Raw genomic sequence first — 26,705 nt, 5'->3', positions numbered from 1 at the left:
GCCATCTTTATTTTCTTTTAAAACCTACTTTTTCGAACTCCTCCTAGACCGAACGTCCGATTTTCACCAAAATCGGATCGTGTCATCTCCAGACTGTGCCGAGTAAAAGTTATGGATTTCGTGTCGATAGACAAAACCGTTTTCGTATACCGCAGTGGCAAAGTTGAGGCATGATGCCAAAATGACTATTCAGGCTTTATATCTGCAATGCCTTGACATATTGACACCAAACTTTGTATGTGTCATTGTCACTTCACTCTGACCACATCACATCAGTTTCGTAACTGCGCCACCTATTGGTCGAAAGTGATAATCATATTTTTAGTTATTGTATGTGATTTTTCAACCATTTTGCCAAAATTCATCTTCAAATGTCTTTAATTGCTCCTTGCTGCAGTGGGTCTCACACTCCCAGCCACTTTGGCATGTCTTGTCGTCTTGCTTGCGCTTGGCCCCGGTGATTGCTGCTTGCAGCTATATTTTTATAGTTGTCACTGGTGTAATCAGTGTGACTCATTGTTTGTTATGTGATTTAGATACCAGGGCAGGAACCTCTGGGGCGTTTGGACCCAACAGAGAATGGCCCACTGCTATCTCTGGTGCACAAGATGAACAACTGCCTTAGTCAGATGGAACAGTTTCCTGTTAAAGTGCATGATTTTCCCAGTGGAAATGGCAACGGAAGCAGGTAATGCCCCTGAATTGTCTTCTCTGATAATATGCATGCAAACCAAATTATTCAATTAATTATTTGAAACAAATGAGGTTGGCGTATGTTTGACCCATGCTTTTTTGCATGTTTTGTAAGATTTGCTTATCGGTCAAAGATATTTTATTGGATTGTCCTGGACTTAATACAAGCAGAATGCTCTTTTATGAAGTTACTTCACTTAAGGACATCTTGAATAAGATTATGCCTGAAAAGGTTTTGGATTTTTTTTTGTTAATTTAAAAAATCTTGTATAATATGACTTGCTGTTTTTGTTTTTTATTTTTATTGTATTTATATGATATTTGTATTTTTGTAATTTAATTTTTGCCATGAAAATAGCTTTGAATGCTGACATGGCATTAAATAAAATAATCTGAATCTGAAACGAGTTTGGCTTTTGTGCCAAAAAAATAGTTGCTTTAAAAAAAACAGTTGATTTAAAAAACGGTATCAAGTTTTTTTTTATTTGTGTATATATATAATATATATATATATTTTTATCTCATGCTAATTGTTATTCTTTTGTGTTTGCAGGGGTTCACAAGCCCTTAAGTTCTTTAACACCCATCAGCTGAAGTGCCAGCTGCAGAGACACCCAGACTGCACCAATGTCAAGCAGTGGAAGGGTGGGCCGGTCAAAATTGACCCCTTGGCTCTGGTACAGGCTATCGAGAGATACCTCGTGGTTAGAGGTATAAACACAAGAATGTTAACATGATGTTCTCAGTTCTCTGGTTTCTGAGTTCTCAGATAAAATGTTTGATTTTTTGCTGTCTCCACAGGGTATGGAAGGATCAGGGAGGAGGATGAAGACAGTGATGATGATGGTTCCGATGATGAGATTGATGAATCTTTGGTGCGGAAGTTTTTTCTTCTTCCATGAATTTCTTCCATGTAGTCTGTGTGTGTAGTATGTAGTTATTTTGCATATAATAATCAGATGGCCTACATTTAGTAAATTGCACATTTTTCCAGAGCATGGAAAATATTTTTTACACACAATTTTCATTTACTATTTTTAAATTGGGGGAAAAAAGTAACATTGTGCAGGCTATACTGTATAGTATTCCATTTTGAACTTGGCCATAGTGTACACTACTGAAAGTGTCCTAGAAGACTAGTGAAGTGTTCTCTTTCTCCAAATGAATACTGTGGATTTCTAACTGTTTTCCAAAGGCTGCCCAGTTCTTGAATTCTGGGAGTGTACGTCACAGGCTACAGTTCTACATAGGAGAGCACCTGCTGCCATACAACATGACTGTTTATCAGGCCGTCAGGCAGTTCAGCTTACAGGCCGAGGAGGAGAGAGAGAGCACAGATGATGAAGCAAACCCTCTGGGACGTGCTGGCATCTGGACCAAAACACACACTATATGGTACACAATTTGTATGCCATTCTCTCACAAACTACACATTGACTAATTTATTGGGCCAATTCCATAAAAACAGTTTTTCTGTTACCCTGTTTTTGCCCCTTGTATTCAAAGTGTATGTTAATATGTATATCTGTGTGTATGTGGATATTACAGGTATAAGCCAGTAAGAGAGGATGAGGAGGGCTGTAAAGACGCTGTTGGAGGGAAGAGGGGTCGTGCACAAACGGCTCCCACTAAAACCTCCCCTCGAAATGCCAAAAAACAAGACGAACTGTGGCATGGTAAGGAAAATGTGTGAAGTTTACCAATCACCTACAAACGACAAAATGTGCTGGAATTGAATATGGAACTGCACTGGTATTTGTCTTTATTCAGACTATGGAGTTTTTGTGTGTGTTTTCAGAGGGTGTGTGTCCTAGTGTGACAAACGCATTAGAGTCATACCTCATTTGTGGTCCTCCAGAGGGCATCACTTTTGATGACCCTTCCATGGAGGTGATTCTGCTGCTGAGGGTCTTGCACTCCATCAGTAGATACTGGTTCTACCTGTACAATGTGAGTACCTCTGTGTTTGAGAACACTTCCATCACAGAGTTAAAGTAACAATACACAATCTAGCAGTGTGATTCTCGTATATTACACCAAATAAAGCTTGTTTTTGTCATTTCATTATGAACTATTTTTTTGCATTATAACATTTTATATATTTATATATTTATTTTAGATAATATAATTAAATATTGCATTTATTTGTATTTATTGCCATTGTTATTTTTTATCTTTGATAAAATCATTATTACAGTAGTTAAATTGCTGTAATTAAATTGATTACATTAAGTGCATTACAATGTCTTACAAAATATATTTAAAAAAATCAGTTTACGGTTTTACCTTATGCTTTTATCTCTTTTTGTCCCAGAATGCTGCATGTAAGGAGATCATTCCCACTGGTGAGTTTATTAACAGTAAACTGACAGCAAAGGCCAACAGACAGTTGCAGGATCCACTGGTCATCATGACAGGAAACATCCCGACCTGGCTCACTGAGCTCGGCAAGACATGGTACCGCAAACTCTTGATCTTACCGTTTGAAATCATGGTTGTAAACTTTTTTTTTTCTTCTCCAGAGTCTCTTCGGTACTTTTTACACCTCTAATCTTCTCTCTTCTAGTCCGTTCTTCTTCCCATTTGACACACGGCAGATGCTCTTCTACGTGACAGCGTTTGACCGTGATCGTGCCATGCAACGTCTGCTTGACACCAACCCTGAGATTAACCAATCTGACTCACAAGACAGCCGTGTCGCTCCACGCCTTGACAGGAAGAAGGTTGTCTTAAAATTCCTGTTTAAGCATTTCATGCTGTAGTTGTTCCAAATTTGCCATAGCTCTAGTATGTTTTCACAAACTAGTATCTAACTTTCTCTTTCTCTTTTTATTTTGTTTGTGTAGAGAACGATAAACCGCGATGAGCTCCTGAAGCAAGCGGAGTCAGTAATGCAAGATCTCGGGAGTTCCAGAGCCATGCTGGAAATTCAATACGAGAATGAGGTATGCATGCATGACTGACGATTAGACCAGGAACATAATTTCTAAAAATACACACACTAATTCTTGGCCAGTCCATTTCAAACATATTGTTTGTACACATACATTCTGTCTGTTCTTACATTACTGTATTACAGTTACGAACATTAGCGCCAAGAGGGCCTTTAAAGTGTTGTTATTCTGGTAGCTTGCTGTGAACATGCTGAAAGTTTAACTTGCTCAGCAAGCTTCTATTCATACTACTACTTTGCCATGACAGTAGTACATGTAAGGGAAAACTGATTATTATGCAAATACCGCTTTGGCACCCAGTTAGAATGCAGTGTGTACCTGACCTGTCATCAAAATCAGTCCAATACATTTCACATTCTTCTGTGAAATCAAACTTGTGGAGCTAGCAGCAGTTGTGCTCATGTACTTGTGTATTTCTACCCAAAAACATCCATCAGTCACATGTCCCAAAGGTTTTGTTTGCACTGTAAGTTAAAATACAATATATATGTATATCTGACTAGTTTTATTGTGCTCAGTTTAGTTCTTGTGTAATTAGTTTACTTTTAGTCTGAACCACACACAAAAAAAAAAACCCACATCTGATTTTGCATAACCAATCCAAATCCCATTTATATAGTTTTAGATTTGATTAAAATAATAATTGGCCCAACTGAAAGACACAGACCCAATGAACGTGCTTGTTTTTATAAATTGACTGTTGGCTCTGTTATTTTACAAGTGTGTCCGTTTCTGCTTGGAGTCCACTTCCCTGTCAGTGTTGTTTGATCTCTTATGTCTGTCTTCTCTCTGTCTCTCAGGTGGGAACAGGTCTCGGTCCTACGCAAGAGTTCTATGCTCTGGTGTCTCAGGAATTGCAGAGGGCTGATTTGGGTCTTTGGAGAGGAGAGGAGGTCGCTCTCTCCAACCCTAAAGGTAACTGTCACATATTTGTCAAAATAAATTTGAGCCCTGTTTCCAGTGTAATGCAAATAACATTTTACTGCTGTCCACTAAGTTTCTTTTGTCCTGCCTCCCTCCATCTCTCTCACACACACACACACACACACACACACACACACACACACACACACACACACACACTCTGTCTTGGAGCAGGGAGTCAGGAGGGTACCAAGTATATGTTCAGTTCCAGGGGTTTGTTTGCTGTACCGTTTGGACGAACTACCAAACCAGCTCACATCGCCAAGATCAAAATGAAGTTTCGTTTTCTTGGGAAACTCATGGCTAAAGCGATCATGGACTTCAGATTGGTATGTTTACTCTAATTGTGAACGTTTTGCAGAATGTCTGTATGGAAGATACGTTACTAGATCTTAATGCTGGGAACACATTTTCTGGTTTGAATGCACACCAGGGCCATAACACCAGTTTTATTTAAATATAATTAAGATATTATTTTTATATTAGTGTTTTCAATCGATTTAAAAAAATTAACTAATTAATCACACATTTTCTGTAATTAATCGCACATTTTTCTGTAATTATTCGCACATTTTTCTGTAATTAATCGCACATTTTTCTGTAATTAATCACACCCAACATTAAAGTTTTTAATATTTTTAAGTTGTAATTTCACATTTAATCTCCAAATTAATGTAGAAACAACATACAGTAGCCTATATTTTAAATATTTGTTTAATGGCATCTTTTTTTGAAAGAAGGCCAGTATCACCGACACAATACTACTACTGATGTGTCTATGAAATTGATTTCTTCTCAATTTTAGCCATTAATTACAGGCATTCAGCATTACAGTATAATTAAAAGCTATTAATTTGAACATTTATTAGGCTTTTTAAAAAATATAACAACTCTCAATTTAAGTGAACTTAAAACAATCTTCACATTAACCCATTCAAATAAATGCCGCATTTACCTGTGCTATTCAATAAATCAGGACGGCTCTCTGGCAGTTTTACAGAATCAAAGTGTCAACGTGGCGACTGTCTGTATGAACTATTTAATTTTGTGGGCTTTACCCCAGACACAACAAATTAATTTTATATTGTATAATTTTGTTAATTGATGTGTTCTTTTTTGTTTGTTTTTTGTCTCCAGTTGGACTTGCCTCTAGGTTTGCCATTCTATAAGTGGATGCTGAGGCACGAGACCTCCATCAGCTCTCATGACCTAGTTAACATTGATCCTGGTGTTGCCAAATCCATCCAGCACTTGGAGGACATCATCCGCCAGAAGAAGAGAATAGAGCAGGACAGATCACATGTGAGCTCTGACCCCTAACCTCTACATAAACCCAACCATTCAAAGACATGAAACGCACACTTCAGTGATGACGCATACAAATGACATTTCTCAAAAAAAAAAAACCCAGATGTTTATTGTATCTGTCTGTATTTGTTAGACGCGGGAGACCCTGCAGCAGGCCTTGGAGAGTCTCAACATGAACGGCTGCTCGGTGGAAGATCTCGGGCTGGACTTCACTCTGCCTGGATTCCCAAACATAGAGTTGAAAAAAGGGGGCAAAGATGTGCCAGTCACCATTCACAACCTGGAGGAATACCTCAGAGTAGGGGACCGAATAACATGACGCGTCACAACATTTGCGTAATCTGAATGAACCACTCTAACTTCATTGCCTCTTGCTCCATCTGTCTGTAGTTGGTGGTCTACTGGACACTCAATGAGGGCGTCTCCCGGCAGTTTGAGTCGTTTAGGGAAGGATTTGAGTCTGTCTTTCCTTTGCAACACCTGCAGTACTTCTATCCTGAAGAGGTCAGTGCTTTCACTTCTATTCATTCAGTAGTTCACTTTAAGAGACAAGCACTGAAGGTGCTAACCTACCTATTTTAAAGGGGTCATGAATTGGGAAATTACATTTTCCCATCTCATTGTTCCAATGAGCAGTGGGTATCATAATTTTTTTGCTGTAAAATATATGTTTCTTTAATCTTTTATTTTACATGTGCTCTCCCTTTACAGCTGGATCAGTTGTTATGTGGCAGTAAGTCCGAGTCCTGGGATGTGAAGACACTAATGGAGTGCTGCAGACCAGACCACGGCTACACACACGACAGGTATATCACCGGCATGCTCATACTAAAGACTGCAGCACTTTAGCCCAGATTTACAGTCTGGAGGAGTCGGCGCTAGTCGCATAGTCTGAGCTGACAAATTTAGCAGAAAATCACAGTGTGATGGACAAGACTTTGATTTTCTCCAGCTTCAGAATCCAGTTAAAGGATGTCAAACATGTTTAATATTTTGAGTCCGTTTTAGAAAACATTTTGTTTTTATTTGTCATTCATCTAGCAAACAGGCATATGTTTCTGGCCTTTCGGCATACGTTGTGTTCGGAATGACTTAAGAGGCTACAGGGCCATCCTCAGTCATGCACGAGTGCCAGTTTTTCCTCTGTGACCATTTAATAAGTGTAAGATGCATTGTTTTAAAATCAATAAAATCTGGCTGTATGAATGACAGAACTTTTGTTGTGTTTGTCTGTAGCCGTGCAGTGCGGTTCCTGTTCGAGGTGCTGAGCAGTTTTGATGCGGAGCAGCAGAGACTTTTCCTGCAGTTTGTCACAGGGAGCCCCAGACTTCCTGTCGGAGGTGTGCAACCGTTTCAATCATTGTGGTTTGGTGTGATTTTTGTGGATCCGCTTTCAGAGAGATGTTCTCAGATAACGCGGCCTCTGTCTTTGCTTCCTTTCAGGATTCCGGAGTTTGAACCCTCCCCTCACCATCGTTCGGAAGACGTTCGAGTCGACGGAGAACCCAGACGACTTCCTCCCGTCGGTGATGACGTGTGTGAACTACCTGAAACTGCCGGATTACTCCAGCATCGAGATCATGCGCGAGAAACTGTTGATTGCTGCGCGCGAGGGCCAGCAGTCTTTCCATCTGTCTTGATCTCACCTCCTGCACCCTCACACTCAAAATGGCCTTCAATCAACTCACTGCAGAACCACACAAATCGTGACTTCTTCCTTTAGAGTTGCTCTTCCTATTTCATTTCCCCCCTTTTCATTTCTTTTCTTTTTTTTTAAACACCCACATTGAGGCAAAATATGTACAGCCTACTTGTTTAAAGAAAAGCAGCTTGCAGAAACTAAACAATAGAACATAAGAGACTTCCTTTTGACTCCTAAACAGGAGGAAAGGGTGTTATGCGACTCATCCGATTTCAAAAAAGAAAAGAAAACATTTTTTTAAAGAAATGTTTAAAAAAATAAAACACTTCAGAGCAGATTATTAAAATATATCAGTAGTTGAGTGATGTTCAATCTGAAAAAAAAGGAGAAAAACCTGGGTGACATTTTAAATCTTGCGTTGCTGTCTGATGTATCAAGAATAAAGGGATGTTTTTTGTTTTTTTTTCTCTACTGGTGAATGACATCTTCACTGTGTGTTCCTGTTGGGGAGGGGGCATTCATCAAGCCGGCGAGGGTTCCTATAGCTCCAAAGATCATTTGTACAGACAAACATTTGCAGATTTTGCTTATTCGACACATTTGATAGAATAGCTGTGTGCTCTCCTGCCCAGTTTCCCCTCTGTTCTGTACTATACCCCCGGAGTCTTGTTGCATTTTGGTTCCATTTCATTTATTTCTTTTTTTCCTCTCATGTTACTTTTCCCCCTCCTTTTTATTTGAAAGGGTTTTTGAACGTGTAAAAGAGTTCCAGTTGGTTGAATGCGGGTAGTGTTGGAAGTGTAGTATCTTTATAATATTATTATTATTATTATAATTATTATTATTATTTTGTTTTTTTTTAACCCAAGTTGAAATTGTTTTCTGGCCGACATTTCACATAGAGTGTCAGCTCCATGTTGAAAAGATGTATCCATTGAGTTGGGTAAATAGACTCCTATATGGTTATAGTAGTGTGCCTCTGCTGGACTTCTGGGAGCTTGAGGTCTTTAATGATGGGCCTGCTGAAGTTGCTTGGCTGATGAAGCCGGGCTTTAATCCCATAATGTAGCTGAGCACAAGAAATTCATTTAAAAGAATTGGCTGGTCTTATTTTATGGTTTCATGGCCAGATTGCATTTCAAAAAAAAAAAGGAAAAAAAAAGTTCATTAAATAAAATAAAGTTTATATGCAGGTTTCACACCCGGTTTGAGGTGGGATTGTCTGCTTTTTTTTATTTTCTATGGTTTCTTTTTTTCCTCTTGCTGTAGTTTATTTTTGCACTGCTGGCTTGGAACAAACCGTGGTGTGCACTGCAGTCTGTGGCCAGGAGGTGGTGCTGCTGTGCGCTCTCCTGTCCTCATTGTTCATGTGCTGGTTTCTAAGATCTGCAATAATTTACTGCATCAGGTTCATGTTTTTACCTGAACATAAATAAAGTAATTGTTTGACTCAGCCTGTCCTTTTACTGACCAAGCTGCAGTTTGTGTTGCTTAATGAGTCCAACATTAACACGGATCAAGTTTATTTGCCTTAGGTAATATAAAATACAACTACATTTCTACAAAAAAAACCCTACTACTAGAATCGACAAAAACCAATAAGTGGCTCACCAGTATTTGAGTGTAAGAACAGATACCCTCATGAAGTATTTCCATTCAGCCGTTTATAGAAATGTACAAATGTAATTCATTGATTGTATTTGAGCTATGAATATGTTTCCCTGTGGGTTGCTTGAGTGTTGGAGTGTGTACCAGTAATTCCCTTTTAAATTTACAACAAAATATCTATATTGCTGAGTTACTTTTTCAAATAAGTAATGCAAGTTACTTTCTTTTCCCCATCTTTTGTCTGACAGCTCGCATGTCCCCATTCGTGAGGTGTAGAGGCTTCTGTGCGCTGTGTAAACATGATGGCTATTGTAGTTCTAGACTAAATGTGAGCATGCACTTACTCATCTCACTTGCACAAAAACACATTCAGATTTCCTCAAAATGAGTTAAAACGGTGAAATGCAAAATCAGATATTACGCAAACCTGCAATAATTAAATGTTATAAATAAATACATTTATTAACCAATGTCTTAAGTTTGCTGCTGACCTTCGATGATCCAATTAAACCATATAGTAATAAGCAAAAATGACTTTAGATAAACATCACGTTTATTTTACTAATTTATTTTGTTTTTATTGCTGAAATAAGTGTTGAGCTTTCCTGCATCCTATTCCAGAATGGCAGCACAGACAGGTTTGTTTGAGATGCGTTCTCTGTACAGGTGTGAATTTTCCTTCAGCTTGTGGCTTATCAATTACTCTTTTGATGTGAAAGGACCTTTTTTTTATTATCATCATCATCAAAAAAAAACAAGAAAGCCCAGCCTAGGTAAGAAAAGTAACCTATTACTACTTTCCATACAAAGTAACTCAATTAGTTACTTTTTTAGTGAGTAAACATTACTTTTAAAAGTAATTTTCCCTTACATTGATGTTGGTCCACAAAAAGATATCAGGAAATAACACACAAGCTTCATAACTTATTCAGAGAAATAACATTGACTGTATGGATTTCAAGTCAAGTCAAGAATATTTGTATAGCGCTTTTTACAATATAGATTGTATCAAAGCAGCTTAACAGTATTAAATTAAAATAATAATAAAACGTCCATGTTTGGTAATGCTAATCAATAGTATTATTCATTGATTAATTAAATTTAATATCCCCAACTGAGCAAGCCAAAGGCAACAGTGGCAAGGAAACGGAAAAACTCCATCAGGTGACCTAATGGTATATATATATAATGGTAGATATCAGGAAATAACACACAAGCTTCATAACTTATTCAGAGAAATAACATTGACTGTATGGATTTAAAGACGTGAAGCTTTATTTCCAAGCATTTACTGTCGCTTTCAATACAGTATAGTGCAATATAATAATAGGGGATATGTGTTGTGATATTGTAAATTCGAATCAATTTCTGCTCACCAGATTCAGTCTTAATATTTCCTGGCTGCATAATTAAGTAGCCTACATCATGAAATCTATTTTTGTGTAAGTTCAGTTACCAGTGTGCAATCTTAACGATTCATATGGCTTATCCTGCCCGAAAAGACTAAAACTACGAAATAATTAATTCACATATATCAAATAAAATATTCCTGTCCCACTAATCCGCTGCAAATCGCGTGATTCGTGTCAAGGTTTTTGCTGCAAGTCTTGCGTTTTGTTTGGGAATAATATGGACGCTCGAACATTTCATGCTGGCAGTTTAGACTGCAGTGAGCAATTCCTTCATTTATACAACAGTGCTAATTTATTTATTTTTGTATTTTTTTATTGTAACATTTCATGCCGAGTTTAAATTCTGGAGGGCAGTTGTCGACCACTTGTAAAATGGAAGGATAATTCGGGTGCAGTGGCGGAGCCCGTGGCGTAAGGCCTTCCCTGGTGGTCTAGTGGTTAGGATTCGGCGCTCTCACCGCCGCGGCCCGGGTTCGATTCCCGGTCAGGGAATGTAATTTTGTCCTTCGACGATTAATAGCAGACATCTGTGCTGCAGACCTGTCCAGCATGGGTTTTCCATACCAGTGGTTGCATCTTGCCGCTATCCCATATGGGACTTTCTACTTAGAAATGGTAGTTCGTCTGACTCCAGATCACAAGGTTGCTTGTTTGGCTTTTAACGTGTGACGTGCGACGGAATTTCTATCCTAGAAGATGCATTGCATTGCAGGCAATACTTTCAAAGCATTGTTGCAATCGACATGCAAGTGTAGTTACAAAACAAGTGTGTGTGCATATTAACCCATTAACCAACCAACCAACCAACCAACCCACCAACAACATCCCCCACACAAGATTCATATTTTATTATTGAATAGCCTACAGTTTCTTGCTAGCGTAAGTCCTGAACCAAGATATTTGGGACCAAGTACAATCAGAGTTTGTGTTTAAATATTCGATGAAGCAGGTGTAAAAATTAACGCATAAAAAGTATTAAAAAGTAAAATAGCCTACAATTTAATGCCAAAGATTAATTACGTCAACTAAAGTGACTGGTGGGAGGTTGGTCACATGAGGGCGCCACCTGGACAATCAGCGTTCAGTATCACTAATGCGTCAACAAACCGGTTCATATTGGTGGAAAAAAAATCCAAATTATTGTTCAATTCTCTATTTACATTAACATTAACGCTATTAACAAAAAGCCCATTTATGTTTTTTTACACTTTACTTCAAAGGTTTCTCATAGGCAGAGACTGTTTTATTCAAAGGGGTCAAATATGGGTCAAAGACGAAAAGGGGGTTTCAAGCTTTAAAAAATAAATGTGTTTAAAAAATGCTTGTAGCCTACATTACAATGTGTCCTGTTTAATTTTATATTTTTCTGAGCAAAAATTACTATCATACTTTTTTTTACCATGGTTTACAGAAGACACACTAAATGTCATTCAGTGTAATAGAAAATGTAACAATGAAAAATATATAGTTTTTAATAAATCATTCTAAGCTATAGTAAAAAAAACCTAAAAAACATTATAAATATAAAAAGAAGAGCTGAGTCCACATCACAACTATAACGGTAACGGCACAGAAAAAACACAGAGCGATTTCCCCCCCAGCTAATGACCGATAAATACATTGACAGTCGATCAGAATCCATTCCGGATTTAAAGTGGCAAAAAAGACTGCAGTGCATGCTTAGAATGAACAGCGTTATCGTTCATTGGGTTTGGACGCTAATATAGTTAACATTATAGTTATTGTTCTTGGTGTGAATGGGCTTTAAGAGTACTGGGTCTGCATTTACTTTTTACAGTGTCTTTCAACTCTCTCTGTTCGTGGGCATCTAAAATTAATCAATAACACAAATTAAAGTCAAAGTCAAGTCAAAATGTATTTCTATTAGCACATTTAAAAGCAACAGATTTGCACTACAAGTGCTGTACAATAAAACATTGAGCATATAAAATGAAAGCATAAAAATAAACAATGCAGCGTCCAAAATATAAACACATTAAACAAAATACATTTAAAAAAAAAACACAAACACTACAAAAAATATGAAGTTGTCAGTGCTAAACATTCCTAATTTATCTGTAATATAAATAAGATGATACCGTTGTCATTTATACAGTGATACTGTCATTTAGCGAAGAAACTTGAGAAAAAGAAAAAGAAACTAGCGAAGAAAGCTGTCTTTTTTTTAAGAAACTTCTACTTCAGCTTATATTGACAGCCATCAATTGGCCACTTATATTAAACAATGAGCTTGACCAGCAAAGTTAATCACAATTATTCACAACATCTACTTATTTTGTCAAAAAATCTAACAATATAAGTGTTTTGTGGCATTTCACTGAATGACATGCGTTTTTGTAACTCAGGCTACCACACCATGAAAAGGTGTAATTATCAAATATTTAAGAAGAATAAACCCACTTTTTTAAATATAACACAGCCAACACTTATGTGAACATGCCAAGAAAAATAAAAAATTAGTTTGACTTGGTATTTTATGTTTAGTTAGAGATGTAATGACAAAATCAAAGTCATCCAGACCATTACGCTGAATGACAATTTTACACTTTGGAACATTATTACCCCCATATTTTGACATTTTATTTTCACAAAAGTTATTTAAAATATTAAAGGTAACATATCATGAAAATCTGACTTTTCCCGTGTATAAGTGCTACAATCGAGTCCCCGTTGCATCTACCAACTCAGAAACGTGAAAAGTGAAACCTAGTAACTTTGTTTTGTTAAGCTTTTCTCTGCAAACATGTAAAAAATAAGCCGATCAGATTTCACTATCCTTCTGACGTAGGAAGAGGATCTTATTATAATATTACCGGCCCTTAATCTGCATGTTTCCACCCACGGCGACGCCGTTTGGTTTCACAAGCAACAACAGTGTAACCAGTTCTAACGCAATGGCAAAAGTTCGAGAAAAGCATGTAAACTGTTCTGTCGTACAGACGAGCACTGAACACTATTGAGAGTCCCAGCCTCAGAGGAGACAAGAGCAGTGGATTCATTTGATTTTCAACAGAAATCCCCCAGAAACAGAGGAATCGATGTACCTCCACAACATCTAAATGTCTCCACTAACCATTCAGAAACGTCTAAAAGTTGAACCTCTTCCTGAGTCTCTCTTCCTGAGTCTCTCTGTAGAGTCTCTCTGCATCTTGTGAAACGGGGCATAACATGTCATCTTAAGGTAGACACTTTACTTGCATTTAACAGGGTTTTTATGTATAAAAATTACTTTTGGCAATTTAATTTGATGCTGTAATCTATATGCCTCGGACTCTTGGTCCGTATGAATTAGCTCAAATGATCTATAGGGAATTTTAATAACTAATCATGAATATGATTAATATTCTGCATATTACTTTACATTAAATTATCGAAATTGAAAATGTCTAGATTATACGAATATATGAATAATTGATCACAACGTCTTATAATTCCTCATTCAGATATCAATAATCTTATTTAATTTCGATTATGAGATAACCTTTAAGGGAAATTCATGTAATGATCAAATAGGTGTTTGTCCTGCAAAAACCATCAAAGATCACCCATCAACCTCTCAGTAAAGCTATCTCCTTATAACCTCCAAGAAACATTAATTTTCTGGCCGTGAACATTAATTTTCCTGTGTTTATAAAATTAAAACTAGTAAATAATAAGAGCTCTGGCAGCTCTTGGATCTTTTAATCTCATTGACGTTTGTGGTTTTACAAGCGTTTTTTTCACAGACACAGTCTTGAATATATTGTTTTAATAAATGCAAACTACAGAATATAACGGATTACACATATTGATTATACACCGATTATATCTATGTACATAATTTACAGTAAACAATACAAGACACGAATAGCGGATAAGAGAGAGAAGTTGAGAGAGAGAGATTTCTGAGGAGGGGCGCGCCGTGCCGACGCACGCGTGGAGGTTGTAGAGAGAGAGAGAGAGAGAGAGAGAGAGAGAGAATGGTCACGAGTGGCCATAGAACAGCTAAAATCACAGACCATTGAGAGAGCCATCAATCGAAACACCTTAAAACATTAAAACTCGTTAGAGTTTGATATACTTGCAAAAGGTTCGTTTGTGTGCACGAGCTGTGTCCAGCCTGCACGTGTTCTCGGAGCAGAGTGCGCGCGCTCGTGCTGAGGCGCGCGTGCTTGTTGCCAGAGCAAGCTGTTCGCGGGAGTTTCGAAGAAGGCGCCTCTTTGGAAGGGAAGTTGCTGAAGGAATTCAGGCTTCGTTCGTTTGACTCGTAGGTGGAAACGAACACAGTGGAATTTGAAAATTAAACAAAAGACTGAGATAAAGCAAATAAAAGGAGGGAACTCCTGAAGGAGTTCAGGTCCGAAGATTTCACATGATGAGCAGACGAAGGCAGGACGCGAGAGCAGAGAGGACGCGAGAGCAGAGAGAGCAGAAAGAGCTTTGCTCTTTCCTTTAAAGACTGTATGGGTCACTCCTTCGTTCGGCGCGTTGTCCAATCACCTTCAGTGATCTGGGAGCGGGAGAATCTTCTTTGTCCTGCCAGAAGACCCCAGTCTGTGTAGTTTATGACAGGGCTTTGCCTTAGTCATTTCTATGACTAAAAAGGATTCATCTAGTAATAATCATATCATTGCAGTCTATTATCGAGATTCAACTCCGTTAGGTCTCAAGATTTAAAATGGTATCAAACACATTCAGGTTGGATTATATGATAACGAAGTTACATAAGATATACAGATTAGAAGCATTTAGATTTTGATTAATACACCTTAAAACTTACATTAAATCCCAAAACTGTCGTGACATATAAATGGCAACACATAATACATTTGGTAATGTTTTAAATATGATTCGTTTGAAGAAAAGTCTCTTGTGTGTGTGTGCGTATCTCTCTGGAGACGTGGGTGTTCTGTCACGTGTGTTCCTTGGAATTTTTGGGGTGTCGTGTTACGTGTCTCTTTGTGTGTGTGTAATGGAGAAAGAGACAGAGACCTCTTGTTTGTTCACACAACGAATGAAGTGTTTGCAAGAAATCACGATTCACTAAATTTGATAAGCACCTGTCCGGATGTCAATGTTGCTACAATGCGGACACAAAATGGTGACGTCTCGTCTTTGACTCATGTACAGATTGGTCATAAATAAGGGGCTATATATAAATAAAGATGACTTGTCTTGACTTTTGAAACGAAGCAAATGTGTCAGTGATGACTTGAGGACTTCTTTCCAGTCTTGCAGTCTCTCGTGTTCTTGCTCAGACGTGGACAGGCTCTGAGTTTCTGTCAGGTTGGTGTTGGACTTCAGGCTCCGGGTCAAGTCTCGAGCTCAGAGCTCTCAGCAAGTGTGTTATTTCCTATCCAACACAAAGATTACATGAACAAGTCAACTCATGAATGTTTGTTTTAGAGCAACAGAATGGAATTCATTCTGTTATTTTCCTGTTTACTACAGGGATGCCGCTTTAAAACCATCTGTATAGTATCAAGCGCTATATAAATGAAGGTGATTTGACTATAACAAGAACATTACAATGAACACAAATTTGAAAATCTCACTACAAATAATCCAGAATTTAAGATAAAAGATAATAATCCTTCTCTGCCTGTTACACTTCCTCACACCTGCAACTGATCGAGTGAATCTCCTCAACTTCTCCAATCTACTGTTGATCAGGATAAAACCATTGATGTTGTAACATCTGCTCTAAGCTGGGGCGTTTAGTTGGATCCCGGGCTAGACACTGTCTAATCAGATCCCTGCAGTCTGTACACATTTTAATAAGGAGAGAGCTGGTTAGTCATGAACATGTGACCTGGCATTTTTGAAAACAGCAATTCTGACACCCTTCAACCTTTAACTTTCTGTCCAAATCGTTTGCTTTATGTGTGTGTTTATCAATGTTATCATCATTATTCACTCACTTTTGGATAAGTTTGGGTTCTGAAATGTAACCTTGGCTTGTGCGACTTCCGCTCTATTAAGAAAAGGAAGACATGCGTTCGACATCTTGTACAGCAACACTCCTAGAGACCAGACGTTTGCTGGGACGGCGTGGAATCGAGGTTCTGTCCAGATTTCAGGTGGGCAGTAATGCGCTGCTCCTGTAAGAAAGACATGTGCACATTGTTGAGCTTCTTTTTTTTTTTAAAGCATCATCAAATAATTAGTAAGTCACAACCTTCAGGTTTCCACACTCCCAAAATGCTCACCCCTGTATATGTTGCTGTCGTAGCCTTCACTACTAAACAGCTGACCGCAGCCAAAGTCTATCAGCTTTAGTTCTACCGTCTCTGTCTTCAACAGGAAATTCTGCGCATGAATGTCATTATGGAAAACACCACGACGGATGCAGTGTTGCACTGCCAGCACAGCCTGCATCATGATGACCCGTGAGAGCCACTCAAACAAAGGCTGAGAGTTGATGGAGTCCAGCAAGCTCTCGCAGGGTTCAGGATACTCCATAACCAGAGTGAAGTCTCTCGGATGTTCAAACCACTCGTACAGTTGAATGACGAAGGGGCTTATGGGTTCTCGCCTCATCATCATCAGCAGCGCCACTTCTGTAACGAGAGGTTCGGGATTCCCAGGCTAGAGAGAAGTAGCAGACAGAAAGTTAGCTGGGTAAAAATCTGAAGAAAACATCGTTTTGAAATGTACTATTCGCTGATCTTTTTAGATGTGTTCAAAAGAGCATTTTCAGCAAGTTATTTGGTGCCTCTAGGCTTATTTGTTGATCACATTTTTACCTAATGCTTCCTACGGGTGTATTAACTACAGTAATCTGCACTTAAACGACTCGATACGCATTCAGGTTTTGGCAAACTTACAATATTAAGATAGCAATCGTTGTCAACCTTGCGTATCTGCTTGATGGCAACCTGGATTTAAAAAAAAACAGTCAATAACAGTAACAGTATTCAAGCACCTGACCTTGTACTAAGTGTTAAACCATCTGTAAATTGTTTTAAATGTGTTTTGATCCATGCAAGAGCAAAATGTGTGTAAAATTCAGTAAGATTTACCTTTTTGCCATCAAATTTGCGTGTTCCCAGGTACACCCTGCCAAATGCTCCGGATCCAATCATCTTTTCCACGTTATAGAGAGACTCAAAGGACTCTGAAAAACAAACAGAAAAATATAAGACAATTATTAGCTTGCTAGATCCATTTTTTTATTTAAAAAATACCAGTGCTGGTCGAGCAACAGTAAATGACATGTTAAAAACTTGACTCAGTTATGCATGAAATAGCAAAATCTCTTTCTGTAGACTTTACACTGCCCAGCCTTCTTTCAGTGTCACCTGTTGAGCTCTTGTTCACTGGAGGAGCCTCCACGGCACCCTGAGCAGTTCGGCCAGTTGACGTCTCTGTTGGCTCGACAGGAACTTGACGCAGGAGCGGAGGACACAGAAACACTTTGAGGCTGTCGGACCCGGACAAACCCTGTTGGTTTGGGCTCTCCGATCCATCGCCACTCCACCTCCACTCGACGCTGTACGAGCCTCGGCTGCTCAGACTCAACGACTCTCTCCACCTCCTCTCGACATGGGCCTCAGAGAGAGACCGAGCTGAGGATGACGGAGAAGAATCTGAGGAATTGAAATAATATTATAATGGGGGAAATAATTTTAATATTCTGTAAAAACAAGCCTTATTTTGAGTGTAAAACAAGATAATACTGTTTAAAATAATGTTGGAGAAATAATGATTTACCATTATTTGGCTTGACGCCGGAGTGATCTGGAGCAGGTGATGATGGTTCAGGATCTGCTGGAGGAACAAAAGGCTTCACAACATTCGCAGCGCTACAGGAACAGCAGCTGAAAACACCCTTCGTAGCCTTCCAGAGCCTGAGGAGACGCCCAGGTCTCTTCCTACGCTCTGGAGCTTTTTCTGAAATGAAGAAAAAACAAATGAAAACAACTATTAGACACTTCTCTGACGTCAAATTAAGCAATGATATAATGACATGACTTACATTTTACTATTAAAATCTTGTCTGTAATGTTACAAATCTAAAGTAATGGGAATTGTTCACGCTATCCACCTGACTTCTGCTTAATGCCTGCATAAATGTCTTATCTTATTTTACAATATTAATAGTCATGTTATTTCACTATTATGACGATTACGAGGGTGATTCAGTGTCAACGACAAATATATTTTTCTTATTTTATCTGATCTTTTATTAAAAAGAAAACATACATTTCCAGGCTTTATTTGGCCAACTCTGGGACATGTGGCTCAGTTCTTGTAATGGTAAATATCATATGGGCCATATCTAAATATATATATATTTTATTAAACACTGACATTTAATAAATGCATAGCGCTGTCTTATTTATGACATAACCGACTCTGTAATACTCTGCACGACAGCCATTTTGACAATTTAGCATGTTTTTGAAAATTCAAGAGAAATAAGTGGTGAAATTGAATTATTTTCTGGATCGTATGCGAGGCTTTCTGTGCGTGTGTTTCTGGTGTGTGTCAGACAGCGCAAGTGCCATCGAGTTCATGCCTTATTGAGAACGTGTTGCTAACATTCCCATTAAATTAAGAAATCATTATTTCTAAATGTTCCATGAACGTTGAAAACGTCCAGTTTTTTTCAACGTTTCAAAAATGTTTTATCTTGGTTAAAGGAACATTCTATTTTATAATTTTGCATTATGGGAACGTTACTTTTGAATGTTCTCTGAATGTTCTGAAAATGTTAGATGAACGTCCAATTTAAAATATTTCTAAAAACAAATTGGTTTCACTTTATTTTGGTCCCTTTAAGACTATAGTTTAAGATTCTATAAGTCTATAAGTAACATTGCACCTACATGTCTACCAACTCTCATCAGAGCATTAGTAGACTGGTAGGGTTAGGGTTAGAAGTGTAGTTGTAGTTGAAAAGTTACTTTTAGTCAGTAGAGTGTCTGTTGCTAGATCCATTGTTTTACTTAAAAAATGTCAGCGCTGGTCGAGAAAATAATATTATAATGGGGGAAATAATTGTAATATTCTGTAAAAACAAGCCTTATTTTGAGTGGAAAACAAGATAATACTGTTTAAAATAATGTTGGAAAAATAATGATTTACCATTATTTGGCTTGACGCCGGAGTGATCTGAAGCAGGTGATGGAACAAAAGGCTCCACAACATTCGCAGCGCTACAGGAACAGCCGCTGAAAACACCCTTCGTAGCCTTCCAGAGCCTGAGGAGGCGACCAGGTCTCTTCCTACGCTCTGGAGCTTTTTTTTAAATGAAAAAAGAAATGAAAACAACTATTAGACACTTCTCTGACGTCAAATTAAGCAATGATATAATGATATGACTTACATTTTACTATTAAAATATTAATAGTGTAACATACTCTCTGCTTAATATCTGCAAACTCTTTATTGTGATGCTCCTCCAACAGACATTTAGTTGTCTAGAAGTAACATTGCACCTACATGTCTACTAACTCTCATTAGTGTAATAGTAGAGTATTAGTAGACTGGTAGGGTTAGAATAAGTTGACATGTAGTTGTAAAGTTACTTATAGCCAGTACAGTGTCTGTTGGAGGAGCATCACAATAAAGAGTTAACAGATATTAAGCAGAGAGTCTACTGATACTCTAATGAGAGTTAGTTGACATGTAGTTGCAAAATCACTTATAGTCCACAGAATGTTCAAAAGGGACCATCAAAATAAAGTGTTACCGTTACTTTAGTTGCTTCAACTTTCTGTTTTTGATGACAAATCACCCATTGAAAATAGAAATAGAAACTAAGCCATTACTTCTTTATTAAAAGCCTATTCTGACCTCTGCGAGAGTGTTTAGATGAAGTGGACGGACGTCCATCATCTGGGTTCTGCTTCACCCTCGTCCCGTGAGCCTGACGTCCATCATCTGGGTTCTGCTGCTTCACCCTCGTCCTGTGAGCCTGACCTGTGGACACAGAAAACTCAGAAGATAGAGATGTTAAATATCCAGGAAGATCCTGGCTCTGTGTCTGGCTCGGGCCTGGCAGCGGATCCTGATCATCAGAACCGGGTCTCCAAACCTCCTGACCAGCCGTCTGAGAGAAAGCAGCTCTCCTGGATCTGGAGCGGCCTGAGGATGGAATATGTCACACATCACATAGTTAGTAATGCTTTAATAATAATAATCAATGTCAGTGGTCAATTACACATTTTTACTTCAGTTACTCAATAACTTCAAAAGTTTATTTCACATGCAAGGAATCAAATAAATGCGATCAAATTGGGGGATCAAATGGGTCCTTTACATCAATGTAGTCAGACATTGTACAAAATCATACCATAAACCATAAATAAAAAACTGAAGCACTCACCTCCTCTTTCACCCATCATGTGAGCCATCGACATCCTCCTCGAAACTGCAATCAAAACAATACAAAAATACAACACAAAATACAATACAATAAAATACAAAATCTCCTCAGCTTCTAAAATAAGAGAAGAACAATCAAATGAAAATAAATTGTATGACGCAAAAATTCAAAAATAATATTTCTAAAATATAACTCTATATAAAGGATATATCCTCCGATGTCCTTCTAGAATAAAAGTCTCCTCTCAGAAATCCAGAAAACAGCTTCAAAGTCGCAATATTTGCTCAGAAAATTCTCTGCAAAAGTCTGTCAATTCGCCTCGTATCTCAACCAACAGACAGACAGCGATCGGTTCAAATGTAAATATATATGCATGCATTATATTCATAACACGCGTCGCGTCGCTATAGCAACAAAAATTCGAATCACTCATATGCATGTACGCGCACCAGAGCAGAGCGCGTGAGCACACATCGAATCTGATTTATTGAATAGTTACAAATTTAATGTTGACATTTCTTTAATATGAGATTCTTTCATAGAAGTATTATAATTATAAATCCATGGAAAATGCGAGCAAAAAGGCACAAGGGAGAATAAATCCGACATCATCTTGTGAATTAAATTGGCTCTTTTCCGCATCCATCAAGGCCACATATCTTCAGATTTCTGTGCTCAAGACATTGTTAGTATTTTCGTTACTAACAAAGTTGCGAAATTTTGGGTAACAAATGTCATCAGTTTCAGGTGAATGTGGCAAAGTAGCCTACCCTATAGCAGGGGGTTTCAATATTTTAGACCTCATATTATAATCATTATATGCGACGGACCCCCTTCCTAAATTTAAAAGGCAGATCTTCCACGTATACAGATAAAAAAAATCTGTAAAATATTTAGTTTCCATTAAATTACATAATTGCATTTGTTTTTATGTAGTGTACTGTTAGATGTATTTTATTTAATTCATTTTAATGAAAGGTATTCATTTATTATTTATAAATTTATTTTTACGTATACTGTGCTTTTTACTCTACATTTTTACAGTTTACTATTTGCATTTATTTAATCATGTTTTACTTATTTATTTTTATCGACTGCATTATTTTTTTATAAAAATAAAATGTTATTTTTATGTACGGATCTATGGTTTTTTATATATATTTTTTAACAAACTTTTTTATTTGTTTATATTTTATTAAAATTATTAATTATTTTGTTCATATATAAATAAATAATAAATGAATACAAGTAAAACTATTATTTGAAAACGTCATATTTACCGGTTCTGGGACCCCCTAGCACCCCTTGTGGGACCCTGGGGGTCAGAAATGCACCTGTTGCTAAATGTAACACCAGCTTTGACCACACGGCGGCGAAACGGCCACCTACAGCTCTCAAATGACTGGAAATAAAACTGCGTCCTGTGGGAGAAGTTGGTAGAAACAGCGAGCATCTCGCCTTGGATTATTCAGAAATCCAACATTTCGCATTTTTATTTTCATATCAGCTGCAAAGACACGGATTGGTGGACAGAAAAGAGGTGAGTGCGTGTATTTTGAGAGCCTGCTTTTGCTCATATGATGCTTGAGGAAATGTGTTTTGACACCAGCTTCCCAGTAAAAGTTGAATAGGGGTGTGCGAGAAACACAGCATCCTTTTGCTAGCAATAACGATTTAATTACAAATTATTTTCAGTAAATACACAGATACGATTCAATGAATTAATGTATATCGATGTGTTCAAAGTTGGTCTGTACGTTATAACTACGGTGGTCGCGTTCACTCTGAATACACAGTCACGTGCAAATGATCACAATATACCATATTTCTGCAAATTAAAGTTGTTTGTCTGGCAGATATGGATTATAAAATTAGTATAGCTTTAACACTAACGTTACATTTCGCGGTGCACATGTTGATGTCTAAAGTGGCTGAGATATGTAACTTAGCACTAACAGGGTCATTGGTATTCGGTGCATTTTAGACATCATACAATTTAGAAAATCAAACTCGATCAGTTTTTAAAATAAATGTTATGTGATCATGGGTGATGTAGCCTTGGCTAAAACATTTGAAAAATAATATTGGTCAAGCTCGGGTTAACCATTTATTAAATAAATGTAATGAATGATAGATCAAAATGTCTACCCTGAACAAATAACAGTTTAAATACGAATGATTCTAATTTATGGGCATTGTGTAACGTTACATTTTCTTAGACAGCTCTTGTCCCTTTAAAAACATATCAGTTAATAAATGATCAGGAAATGTATGTATTATGATCATTTTAGGTTTTTGTAATCTTTTTTTTCTTTCGTTTTTTTAGATACAAATAGGCTATGTATATTAGAATACTTTTCTGTTTACTTTTTAAAGTACTACATTATTGGTTCTACAATACATTTCCATTGTCTCTGAGGTATTAGTATTTATTTATTTATGTATTGCTTTTTTATGACATTATTGTAAAAATAAACAAACTGCCTCACAGGGTGAACAAAATAGAAACAGAGAACATCTCTCACATACAACCAGATATTACTTTTGTTTGAACTGGATTTTGATTGGAAACCATATTTAAAACATTACCAAAGAAGAACTTCTTCAACTTACATAAATTACTAAATTACTCTGTTAGGTCTTCTGATTTAACAGGGTGGACACTGACAGAGTGGACTGAGACAGAGCATGTCTGAGAAAAAAGAAGCTAACATAGGTTTATCAAAAAATAATTGCATGGGTTTTAAAATGTGGGATTTTTCTGTTTAATATAACTTATTTTTTTCATTTTTCCCTTAACAGAGTGGACGTATTGAGGTTGACCGCATCAATAAAATTAGTCAAATATGTACTTGCCCAAGTTGGTTTCCCTCCAAAGAGGGAAGTATTCATCCTCTTTGGAGGGAATGATTTTATGATCTTATATCTTGGGGCAGAATATTATTCTGTCTCTCTCTACTGTAGTTGCTCCCACAAAACCTACAGTATATAAGAGTCTTTAATACCATTTTAATACATTTATTATTTCAAAGTCTTTAAGCGACAGAGGTTTTCTAAACATTACCAGGAGACCGTACAAAAATAGCCCTCACAAGGCTGTTTGTTGGCATTTATGTTTTAGGCATGAGACATAAAATGCCTCTACAACGTGATTTTGCATTGTTCACCCAGAATGATAAATAAGCTTATTATGTGGCTACTCACCAAATAAATATGGATTTGAATAGAAATTATAAACGTAAATGTCTATCTTAAAATGTGGTCCAGTACAACATACACTGTTATTAAAAGTATTAAAATTATATTAATACTGAATAAATGCTGAGGTAATATTCACTAGAATCAATAACTGAGAGATGCAAGATGGCGGCAGTTTCTTTTGTATAAATCTTTTTCTCCCCAAACGCTGAAACAAATACTAAGTCATAACCTTAACCTTAGTATAGTGTTAGCGATTGGATCCATCCATGATTTTTCTGAACTCTGATCTAAATCTATTAAGTTTGACCTATTCTTTACAGTTCAATGCATGATTGAGTTGACCAATGAAATTTGTGGTTGGGCGGGCTTTGCTCTTAACTTGTTTGGGGAAAAAAAAAATAATGCATGTGAAATGAGATATCATATTATACTGATATACAGCATTGCCATGGTCGATGGTGAATATTTGGACATAGCCTAGTATCTGACCACTGGATTGTGCGATTAGACCTATCAGAAACAAGTATTCCATTGGACCTGTTTTCAATGGAAACATTGAACCGTTGCGTTTTCGCGTACAGACGCAAAATTTGCAGAATGCTTTATCTGTAGAGTGGTAAAGGGATCCTCCATAGGGAGAGGCTAGTTGGCACTTCAGCACTGCGTTGACATCGGGTCCAGGCGAAGGTCCTTCGTCAGATCTGGATACGGCCTGGATCCGGCAGGCTGCGGGAAAACCTCGGGATAAACAAAGACACTAAAATTAGCGTAGATGCCATTCTTCTTATGATGTAACAATATACATCAGGATTTAAGGGAAGTGTTGTATTCCCAGTTCCGGCTGACCTAATCTATGCAGCCTAACATTGAGTTATAGAAGTCTATAATGCATTATGTGAACACTAGGTCAAAGAGATGTGTCTTTAATCTAGCTTTGAACTGACAGAGTGTGTCTGCTTCCCGGACAATGGTAGGAAGACTGTTCCAAAGTTTTAGAGCCCCAAAACACATTTGTCGTGTAAATGAACGGCTAAAACACATGGGTTTTCTGATGAGGGGGGCCCAATAAGGTCCACTGTAGCATAGCCTACATTGAGGGGGCCCACCTAAAATATAATTAGTTGTTTGCCCTTTGAATTTTTAGTGATGGCTCTAGAATGTGTTTTGTTCAGGCTTGTTAAACTGCTTAAAGGTCCCGATATTTTCACGCCGACGTTCTTTTTTATTCTTCGCTTGGGGGTAAAGAAGTTTGATACCTATTACCAAAATACTATCCTGGCACCGCCCACGCTGAATTTAGATGAATATGTAAATATGTGCTGCACTCTTTCCTCTCAATAACAGACATCAATATGTAACTGCAGAGGTTCTGAAGCTATGGAGAATCTTGAGTCGTGCATCGTGTGTGTTTGCTCGGACTTCCACATTTTCCTGTGGATCTGTTAGAAATGGTCTGTTTAGCCATGCTAGTGTTCTATGGATGTGTGTCCAGGAATGAGAGAAAGGCCATCATGTGTATGAGTTTTATCTTCTTAATGTGCAGTATATGAGTTGCTGAAAGCTTCCAGCATTGTTCGTGTCATAAACTCGTTCACAGCAGCTGCAGTGCTGAAGGCCATAAATAATGCAAAATCTGTGCTAGCTGTTAATGCTGATTCCTTCATGAGCATATTTAGCAAATTATAATGTTCTCCTTTTTTGTGGAGTTCCTGTGTAGTTCAGCGCATGTCTTCCTGAGACTTTCCTGCAGCATCTGCATAATGAGATAATGTGAATGCTAACATTGCTCTTATACCAGTGTGTGTGACCCACTTTGCAAAAAAAAAAGTGTGAAAGGGGAAAAACCATAGACTGTAAAAAAATATGGACGTAGTGTCCGTGACGTCACCCGTAGGTTTCTGAAGAGCATTTTTGAAGCCTAAAGTGGGCGGAGCCGGCCGTCGCCATCTTGGCCTCGCGTCACCGCTCGTCACTCCCGGATAACAGAATATGGGCAAAGAGGCGGAGCTGAGGAGCCTGGCTATCTGAAACCACGCCCACCTAGCGCGACGTTATGGAGTTAGCAGGCTTGGGAGCTAATGCTATGCTACTCACAGTACCAAGTCTGCGACTGCACAGGGGCTCGCGCTAAAGTGACACTGACAGTTGATGATTAAAATCTGAATGGCAATTAAAAGGTCCTGTTTTTGCCCTTCGAAATATTGTAATAGTTAAAAGACATAGCTACAAGTGAGACTGTGTATCGCGATTCTGTGCAGCTAAGTTATTCTGCTTGTTGAAAATGTATTATGCAGTAACTTTACAATATTAGGCTACTCTGAGAGTGTGTGTGACCGTGATTATGTGCATACATGTCAGTCACTCTTTATTACAGTCTGTGGTCCGTCAGCGCGGCATCGCTCGTTAAGTTCGTAGAGAGCTTTATTATTCAGTCCATTTTAAATTCTGATTTTGGCCGCATCTCAATTCTCAAATGGGTCAAAACATAGATATATTACCTGTGAAGTTCAAGTAAATGCGCTAGAAATACGCGCTCATTTAAGGATGTGCATTTATTGCATGAACGGAGAAACACAGACACCTGCAGGATTTCATCTGACGGTACATAAGCATGTTATAATCTGTTCCAG

At 37.8% G+C, this 26,705-nt stretch overlaps 4 protein-coding genes across 15 annotated transcripts in view; 2 read left to right on the top strand and 2 right to left on the bottom strand.

The window, feature by feature from the left end:
* trip12 (thyroid hormone receptor interactor 12) overlaps positions 1 to 7,998 on the top strand; it is a 62,936-nt gene extending 54,938 nt beyond the window's left edge. For 7 of the 9 annotated variants that reach the window (XM_079620113.1, XM_079620112.1, XM_079620107.1 and 4 more), the window contains 17 exons: positions 537 to 688; positions 1,247 to 1,404; positions 1,495 to 1,568; positions 1,889 to 2,088; positions 2,242 to 2,369; positions 2,492 to 2,643; positions 3,008 to 3,150; positions 3,260 to 3,416; positions 3,540 to 3,638; positions 4,448 to 4,562; positions 4,743 to 4,900; positions 5,709 to 5,873; positions 6,013 to 6,177; positions 6,270 to 6,383; positions 6,591 to 6,685; positions 7,116 to 7,219; positions 7,323 to 7,998. In XM_079620113.1, the coding sequence (XP_079476239.1) occupies positions 537 to 688; positions 1,247 to 1,404; positions 1,495 to 1,568; positions 1,889 to 2,088; positions 2,242 to 2,369; positions 2,492 to 2,643; positions 3,008 to 3,150; positions 3,260 to 3,416; positions 3,540 to 3,638; positions 4,448 to 4,562; positions 4,743 to 4,900; positions 5,709 to 5,873; positions 6,013 to 6,177; positions 6,270 to 6,383; positions 6,591 to 6,685; positions 7,116 to 7,219; positions 7,323 to 7,519 (2,376 nt within the window). In that variant the 3' untranslated portion in view covers positions 7,520 to 7,998. The remainder of the gene's footprint in view (positions 1 to 536; positions 689 to 1,246; positions 1,405 to 1,494; positions 1,569 to 1,888; positions 2,089 to 2,241; positions 2,370 to 2,491; positions 2,644 to 3,007; positions 3,151 to 3,259; positions 3,417 to 3,539; positions 3,639 to 4,447; positions 4,563 to 4,742; positions 4,901 to 5,708; positions 5,874 to 6,012; positions 6,178 to 6,269; positions 6,384 to 6,590; positions 6,686 to 7,115; positions 7,220 to 7,322) is intronic. The other 2 variants (XM_079620111.1, XM_079620115.1) reach the window with 1 other exon arrangement.
* A 7,677-nt stretch (positions 7,999 to 15,675) lies between these two features.
* Positions 15,676 to 18,132, bottom strand: LOC307002919 (serine/threonine-protein kinase pim-2-like). The gene is made up of 6 exons (XM_079620897.1): positions 17,843 to 18,132; positions 17,564 to 17,658; positions 17,369 to 17,419; positions 16,751 to 17,129; positions 16,463 to 16,642; positions 15,676 to 15,894 (listed from the first exon to the last, which is right to left on the bottom strand). The coding sequence occupies exons 2-6, from the start codon at positions 17,624 to 17,626 to the stop codon at positions 15,854 to 15,856; spliced, it is 714 nt and encodes a 237-aa protein (XP_079477023.1). The 5' UTR covers positions 17,627 to 17,658; positions 17,843 to 18,132; the 3' UTR covers positions 15,676 to 15,853.
* A 197-nt stretch (positions 18,133 to 18,329) lies between these two features.
* LOC307003126 (uncharacterized protein) lies at positions 18,330 to 20,994 on the bottom strand (the record flags this gene model as incomplete). The annotated part of the gene is made up of 4 exons (XM_079621235.1): positions 20,875 to 20,994; positions 20,343 to 20,633; positions 19,648 to 19,784; positions 18,330 to 18,434 (listed from the first exon to the last, which is right to left on the bottom strand). The coding sequence occupies exons 1-4, from the start codon at positions 20,906 to 20,908 to the stop codon at positions 18,330 to 18,332; spliced, it is 567 nt and encodes a 188-aa protein (XP_079477361.1). The 5' UTR covers positions 20,909 to 20,994.
* A 1,224-nt stretch (positions 20,995 to 22,218) lies between these two features.
* The window catches only part of veph1 (ventricular zone expressed PH domain-containing 1), a 119,601-nt gene continuing 115,114 nt past the window's right edge, over positions 22,219 to 26,705 (top strand). For all 4 annotated transcript variants that reach the window (XM_079620286.1, XM_079620288.1, XM_079620290.1 and 1 more), the window contains exon 1: positions 22,219 to 22,414. The gene's annotated coding sequence lies outside the window, so the exon portion shown is untranslated. The remainder of the gene's footprint in view (positions 22,415 to 26,705) is intronic.

The sequence above is a fragment of the Phoxinus phoxinus genome (assembly GCF_949152265.1).
Source record: "Phoxinus phoxinus genome assembly, chromosome: 8".
In the NCBI taxonomy this organism is placed as follows: Eukaryota; Metazoa; Chordata; class Actinopteri; order Cypriniformes; family Leuciscidae; genus Phoxinus; species Phoxinus phoxinus.
Note: the sequence above shows the minus strand (reverse complement) of the source record. Positions and strands in the feature narration are given on the sequence as shown.